Source organism: Solea senegalensis, unplaced genomic scaffold (assembly GCF_019176455.1).
Source record: "Solea senegalensis isolate Sse05_10M unplaced genomic scaffold, IFAPA_SoseM_1 scf7180000012406, whole genome shotgun sequence".
Taxonomy (NCBI): domain Eukaryota; kingdom Metazoa; phylum Chordata; class Actinopteri; order Pleuronectiformes; family Soleidae; genus Solea; species Solea senegalensis.
The window spans coordinates 1-8,186 of record NW_025320626.1 but is presented as its reverse complement, the minus strand read 5'-3'; the positions used below and the strand labels follow the sequence as shown (position 1 = coordinate 8,186).

General features: G+C 40.1%; 1 protein-coding gene across 1 annotated transcript; it reads left to right on the top strand.

The window, feature by feature from the left end:
• Positions 1 to 6,529: 6,529 nt before the first annotated feature.
• On the top strand, positions 6,530 to 8,138 carry LOC122759814 (the record flags this gene model as incomplete). Its single annotated transcript, XM_044014814.1, has 6 exons — positions 6,530 to 6,662; positions 6,800 to 6,903; positions 6,989 to 7,258; positions 7,403 to 7,496; positions 7,663 to 7,730; positions 7,908 to 8,138. Coding segments are annotated over exons 1-6 (900 nt in total), but the record flags the coding sequence as incomplete, so codon positions are not given.
• Between the last annotated feature and the right edge of the window lie 48 nt (positions 8,139 to 8,186).

The following is an 8,186-nucleotide window of genomic DNA, read 5'->3' as shown; positions in this document are numbered from 1 at the left end:
CTAAATGTACAGTTTTTGCATAGACATCTTTAGCAAGGGCCCATCATCGATTGTCACTTGTTTAGTTAATATCTGACCTTCCATGGCAAAGTTATAAGAGATTGTTTTGTGTTACGAGGAATCGTGATTTTCGCCAACTTTGCCGCCCTTCTTCTTGTTAGCCGTGATACTTAATGAAAAGATTTTGATACCTTTGGATCCTCAACTTGTCCACAGTGACCTCACAAAGTTTGAAGGTGATCCCATTAAAGCTCTTTGACAAGTGCGTTCACATACCATTGGTGCGAAATGGCCAAAATCTGCTAAAAATGTACTTTCAATCCAAGATGGCGGCTTTCCTGTTCGTTTCAGAGCTTAGGCTGCTTTGAATTTTTTGACCGTCCCGACCTAAGGAACGCGTGAGTACCAAGTTTAGTGCATGTACATTCAACGTGCTCCTCAGGAGGACAAGTTTTACGGGTTGTAAGAGTTTTGCCTTTTGTTGTGAGAAATATGAATGAACGCCGACTTTGGCGCCCCCTATCTCGAAAACCATGGGACATTTTGAAAAACTTTTAATAACTTTAGATCCTCAACTTGTCCACAGTGACCTCACAAAGTTTAAAGGTGATCGCACAAAAGCTCTATGACAAAATAGTTCACATACCATTGGTGCGAAATGGCCAAAATCTCCCAAAAATGTACTTTCAATCCAAGATGGCGGCTTTCCTGTTCGCTTTAGAGCTTCGGCTACGCTGACTTTTTTGACCGTCTGGACCTAAGGAACGCGTGAGTACCAAGTTTCATGCATGTACATTCAACGTGATCCTCTGGAGGACAAGTTTTACGGGTTGTAAGAGTTTTGCCTTTTGTTGTGAGAAATATGAATGAACGCCAACTTTGGCGCCCCCTATCTCGAAAACCATGCGACATTTTGAAAAACTTTTAATAACTTTAGATCCTCAACTTGTCCAAAGTGACCTCACAAAGTTTAAAGGTGATCGCACATAAACTCTAGGACTAGTTCATTCAAATACCAGGTGTCATAGTGTCTGCTGTCACCAGGAGGCGCTGTTTTTGAAAGTGAATATTTTCATATAGGCGTCTTCAGGGCTGGACTATCATCAATCCAAGCAAGTTTGGTTCAGATCGGACTCGGATTCGTAAAGTTGTAGCAGTTTGTTTTTTGTCACAAATATCTGACTTTGCAGTGTTGCTGTGGCAACACCGTTGAACGATTTGTTATCATATTAAGCACGCATCATCGAACATGTGTTTTAAATGTTTTCCCAATTTTTGAGTTTGATACGATTAACTCTGTAAAAGTTATAACCGAAATTGGTTTTTTTTGTATATTTTGTTACCACAAGGAGGCACTGTGCTCAAAATTTACGTTTTTTTCACAGACTTCTTCAGCAATGGTCCATCATCAACCCTAGGTAATTTGGTTGGGATGTGACCTTCTATCGCAAAGTTATAAGAGTTTTGTTGCCTGTGGCGAAACATTAAAATTTTCACCAACTTTGCCGGCCCCTTACTCTTACGCCATAATACCTATTGAAAAGATTTTGATACCTTTGGATCCTCAACTTGTCCAAAGTGACCTCACCAAGTTTGAAGGTGATCCCATGAAAGATCTAGGACAAATCTGTTCAAATATCATTGGTGTGAAATGGCCAAAATCAGCAAAGCATTTACTTTCAATCCAAGATGGCGGCTTTCCTGTTAGTTTTAGAGCATAGGCTACGCTGACTTTTTTGACCGGCCCGACCTAAGGAACACGTGTACCAAGTTTCGTGCATGTACATTAAACGTGCTCCTCAGGACCACAAGTTTTAGGGGGTGGAGCAGGTTTTTGGCCCGTCCACTTTCACCAGGGGGCGCTGATTTTGACTTGAAATATTTTCACATAGGTTTGTTCAGGGCCAGACTATCAACAATCCTAGCAAGTTTGGCTCAGATTAGACCAGGATTGGCAAAGTTGTGACAGTTTTTTTTTTTTGTATTTTCTACCACCACCAGGAGGCGCTGTTTTCAAAATGTATTGTTTTCGGCAATATAGTCGCCTTCAGCAACTACCCATTATCAATCATAGGAAGTTTGGTTGGGATTGGATCTTCCATCGCAAAGTTATAAGAGTTTCGCTTTTTGTTGTGAAAAATAGGAATTTACACCCACTTTGGCGCCCCCTATCTCGTACACCATGAGACATTTTAAAAAACTTTTGATAACTTAAGTTCCTCAACTGGTTCACAGTGACCTGACCAAGTTTAAAGGTGATCGCACAAGAACTCTAGGATTAATTCATTCAAATACCAGAGGTCATATTGTCTCCGTCACCAGGGGGTGCTGTTTTTGAAAGTGAATATTTTCATATAGGTGTCTTCAGGGCCGGACTATCATCAATCCTAGCAAGTTTGGTTCAGATTGGACTAGGATTCGCAAAGTGGTAGCAGTTTGTTTTTTTGTCGCAAAAATCCGACTTCGCATCATTACCATGGCAACATCATGTAACTCTACGCCATCATATTGAGCATGCATCATCTACCTTGTGTTTATGGTGATTTTTACCAATTTTGAGTTTGATACGATAATCTCTGTAAAAGTTATTCCCGAAATTGTAAAAGTAATTTTTTTTTTTAATTTTCTGCCACCACCAGGAGGCGATGTTTACAAACTTGACAGTTTTTGCATAGGCCTCTTCAGCAAGGGCCCATCATCTATCGCCACAAGTTTGGTTAAGATCGGACCTTCTATCGCAAAGTTATAAGAGTTTTGTTGCGTGTGGCGAAAATCGTGAATTTTCACCAACTTTGACGCCCCTTTTCTCGTACGCCATGATACTTATTAAAAAGTTTTCAGGAACTTTAGATCCTCAACTTGTCCACAGTGACCTCACCAAGTTTGAACGTGATCCCATGTAAGCTCTGGGACAAGTTCGTTCAAATACCGATGGTGCGAAATGGCCAAAATCGCCTCTGTTTTGGCGTGCAATCCAAGATGGCGGCCTTCCTGTAGGATTCACAGGGAAGTTGTCATCGACTTTTTTGACCGTCCCCACCTCATGAACATGTGTGCCAAGTTTCGTTCATGTACGTTAAACCAGAGAGCAGATGACCTAATAGAAGTTTTTTGCGTCAGTCGTTAGCCCCGCCCACTTTCATTTTTTGACGTGCATTCCCCGAACCACTAATAAACGTAAATTTACACCAGGTCTGATGCAGTTGCAAAAATTGGTGAGTTTTTGGGTATGTTCAGGGCCTCGAAAACGCGATTCATTTGGCGGGCGGAAGAAGAAGAATAAGAAGAATAACTCTTACGATTACAATAGGGTTCTTGCAACCAAGTTGCTCGAACCCTAACTAGTATTGCAAGCGGTAATGAACGGGTTCGAGCTTGAGGGCTTGCGAGTGTCCGTGCGTCCACGTCGCTACGCGAGTCACATTTGACTATTTCAAAGATGTCATCCCCCTACCTTTGTTCTGAAGGCGTCAATATCTGCCACCAACGCCTACAACACACAATCTTAACCCCTCACCATTGGCACCCTTCACCTAACCTTGTTTGTCCTGACGGTCTTGGGATCCCAATGGTTCTATGAAGAGACCCCAGAGGATTTTCAGAGAAAAAACTAAAGTGAAATAAAACATGAGTATATTTGTCATAAAAATGGGAAACAAGATATGTAGTATAATCATAGTTAGAAGGATCAAATATAGATACACATTTCTAATATCATAAAAAATACATTAAAGTGTGTCATTGTTGGTGTGCTGGTTCAGTCTGTTGCTGAATGAGCTGATTGAGGATGATGTGTTCAGAGAGTTTCTGAATCATTAGCATCACAGTCAATGCTTTATATACAAAGCTGTGTTTTTCACACATTATTCAAGCACATCAGCTTTGCCATTGTTCCCTTTACCTGTGAGCCGCCCTGCACATCAGGTTGGTTTGTTATTCATATGAACAGCAGATGCTCACATGCTCCTGTTACAGGTTGTAATGCAGTGTTCTGACTGAACACAAGTTTCAATGTGTGTAACATTGTTTTAAAACAACAATACTGAGCTTGCTAATAATAATGTAGTTATAATGTTTCGAAACGCACAGTGGACTATTAAATACAGTGTCCAGAATGAAAAAACCCCAACTTTTTGTGGGCCAATCAGAATCAGAACACTTTATTTTCCTTGGGTGAAATTTTTTTGTCGTCTAAATGCTCCATGCAAAGAAAAATAGTTATACAGCAGTGGAAACAAGGCATAAGATAAGGATATAAATAAACAGGTAAATAGGCAATGAGATGGAATGAAATAAAATATTAAATAAAATAATACAATAATCAAGTAGACAATCTGGAAATGGAAACAATATACAAATATTAAGCAATGAAGTGAGAATGAGTATAGTTTGTTTTGTTTTATAGATAACCATAGGAGTCTGATCATCAAGTAGTTGCTGGTTTTGTTTTGGCCGGTCACAAATGAAAACCATGTTAAAGTAAAGGAATTGGAAAATGATTTTCTTATTTTCACATTTGGAGGAAAAAAAGTCATGACAATAAATGCTACAGACTGGAAATGACTTACACTTGTGTTCAATTCTTATAACCAGTTTTTGATTGGTGCATTTTAAACCACGCCTCTTTTCCCCTAACTTCTCTTCGTCTGTGATTGGTCTATTACCACGTCTGTCTGGTAAAACTCAGCTCTGTTAGGACAGTTCCCTTCAGTTGCGTAGTTTCTACACAGCACGTGGTTCTACTTGGCCTTGGCTTTCAGTGGACTGCACTTGAGCGAATTTCATCTTTTTCAAAGTCTCTTCAACACGAAAAGGTCTTTCTTCTTTGTGTGTACTGGACTTCATCAGCAGAACCAGCGGATAATTTTAGGTAAGTGCTGTTGGCATATCAGTTCACATAGCTCTTTGTTTACATGGCCAGAGAGAACGATGCCAATGAACAGATTAATTTAAAAGAATGTAATCACTGTTTTTGCTTTCTGGTGACCATGTCTTTGTTTGCATCTAGCATGGCTGTACAAATTGTTAACATGTTAGATGCTGTTTGTCTTTATACACGGTTCAAAGCAGATGTGAGTAATTTCAATAAGTCTCATTATTTGTATCACAGATACAGTTTGTGGGATGTGTGTTTTTGTTGGTTTTTGTTTCAGTTTTTATGTTTGAACAATATTTTTGCGGTGTCGCATGGATGTATTTTATGCTCTGCATAGAGCATAGCCCTTGGGCAGGGGCAGTGATGTTACCCATCATGCCCAAGTTTCATTTGAGTCCACCACAGTCACACACCAAAAGAACTAGTTATTCCATTCCACAGCTGTAGACTTTTCTATAGCCCACGAGCGAGGATCTTGTGGGTGACAATCTGTTTTTAAGGCGTAGCATTACGTCTGAAACTTATTTTGACAATGGGTGGTCATGTAATCATGATGTCACGTGCGTTTTTTCTGGGTTAGTTGTCCTGGAAACATGAAGTTCTGCCAGTGCTGTGGTGTTTGTGGATCAGGGTGAACACAACGACCAGTAATCAAAACAACATATTACTGTATACCACCAGTATGTGTGAAAACACTCACTCTGGCTGTAACTGTTGTTTAGTCCTAAATTTATACTAAGTTTATTAAAAATAGTATATTATGGCTGTAAATTAGTAAGTACAGTTGGTACAGTAAACCAGCAGATTCATGATCATATTATTAGGAACAATAAGAACGTGTACAAGGTGTGGGACTGTGGTTGTTTGATTGTTTGTGTGAGAATTTCGCAAAACTGTACTGACTGTGTTTGGAGGGGGGGGGTGTCAGGTAAGTGTTGGGAATTGCCTCAAAAGTAGACAAAGCTTGTCTACTTTTAAATGGTGTGTGTAGATATAGGTTCCGCTTCTTGAATTGAATGAGGATGATGTGTTCAGGGAGTTACCAAATTATTAGCATCACAGTCAATGCTTCATAGACAAAGCTGCGTCATTCGCACATTATTAAAGCACATCAGCTTTGTCATTGTTCCCTTTACCTTGACCAATTATGCTTAAGGACCTTAACAGCTTAGCAATTGACCTGCAAACACTGCAAATCCCTGGAAACACTCACTCTGGGTACTGCACCTAGGCAGTAGCCAGTTAAAAGTAATTGTTATTAAGTCCTATATTTATACTAAGCTTTATAACCATAAATTATTATTAAAGTACAGTCGATATAGTAATCCAACACAGTTATGATCATATTATGAGGAACAATAACAACATGCTGGAAGTGTAACAGTCTGTAACTGTGTGTACCAGTGCTTGTATGGGAATCTCACAAAAGGGAGTAAAGGGAGTGATGTTGTAATTGTGCTTTTTACAATTTTACAAATAAAATTGTGTTTTTTTTTTTTTTTTTTTACAGTGGATTGAATTTCCAGGGACGTTACAAAGTTACAGAGGAACAGGAATTGGTTTAAATTATTTCGTTCATTTAATACAACTGTTTTCTGGTATATATTTTACTGTTTCTGTGTGAGTTTTTGTATTTCTATTGGTTAGGTGAAGATGCCTCGCCTGAAGAAGCACAACCGTTCCATCGCGGCCAAGAAGAGCATGGAGGAACGCCTGGCAGCAGTGGTGGCATCTGCGCCTCTGGTCTCCACCACTTGCTTCCCACCACCAACACGTGGTCCCTCATGTATGTGTTCACCTGTTTTCTTTAAATTCTTTGGAGAGTGCATGCGGTCATGTTCAGTGTCTTTAATGTATTTTGTACGTGCACAATGTATTTGGGTGATGTGTTCTTCTATTTTAATGTTTTGTCTTTTTAACTAGGTCGTGGTACTGGTCGTCGCCACCGTGTGAGCACCTGGCCAGTTTCACCCCTGACTGGCAGGAGTCACAAGATGATCATCCCAGCCGAGTCACCTGACAAGAAGGTATTGATTTTGAATTTACAAACATAATTATTTATGTGAGGTGTAGTTATTAATGTTCTTAAATAAATCTTTTCTATTGTTATAGTTTGTTCTTTTTGTCGGTGATTCCCACCTGCGCGCCATTGTTGATGGCCATGTGAAGATTTCGCACAAGCAGCTTTCTTTTGGTCTCATGTCAACGCCAGGCGCTGACGCCAAGGACCTGAGGACTGAGATGGTGAGTGCAGTCCTTCCCAGGACACCTGACCTTGTTTGTGTTCTTGCGCCCAGCAACAACTTGACTAAGGGGACATTGGATCAGGCTGCAGTGGACTTTGAGGAGCTTCTCACCAGTGCCTTGTCTCGGTGGCCGAAGGCAAGATTATTTTAATATGTTCACGTCTTTCCAATCATAATGAATGTGGCTTTATAGGCTGTTGTAGATAATTTCTTTTTATTTCAATGCATGTTTGTGATTATTATATTGCTTGTTTTTAAATAATGTTATGTGTTGTTATAGTTGTTTGTCCTGGACTTCCCTCCGCGCCGGAACGTGGATCAGGACTTGCAGGAACTTTTTCGCCAGGAGTTTCACCGTGTGGCTGCACGCAAGGGTATGGCCCAAAAATATTTAGTTCAGTCTAATTCAAGTTGCACGTGTCATTGGCTTTTATGGCATATGGAGAAAGATAATTTCTGTCACATTCAGAATGTTTTTAAATGAATATGATGCAAACAGATTTTATTTTTTTTAAACAAACATTATATTTGTTTGTTTAGGTGTGAGGTACTACTCTATTGCAGAGTTCTTTCCTCTGAGCCAGCGTGACCTGTGGAGTTGGGATGGGGTAAGTGGAAATGATTTGTTTATTGTCCTTTCTTACCTTTACATATATACTAGTTTTTTTTCAGAGTTTGTTAAAGCACTGTATAAATGAAATGTGTTATTATTATTATCATCATTTGCAGATTAGCAACAGTATTGACAGTGCTGTTAATTTGAGTTTGATCTCATTTTTTTGCAGGTGCACCTGAGTGATGGATCTGGGATGAGGACGCTGGTTACATTGCTATGCGACAAATCCAGTCTGGAGCTAGCGATGGCTGTTGCACAGGAGGAGTTGCGTAGCATGTTGCCAGCTGTTCCTGCTCCTGCTCCTCGTCTGGCTCCGAGGTTGGTTGTGGTTGGAGAGGCCCGCTCTCCACGTCCGTTGCACAACCCATTGGATTGGAAGGTGGTTGAACCACGCAGGACGGTAAATGAGTTGCACACTTTGTGTTTTAGGAGAAACAGAAACATTTCC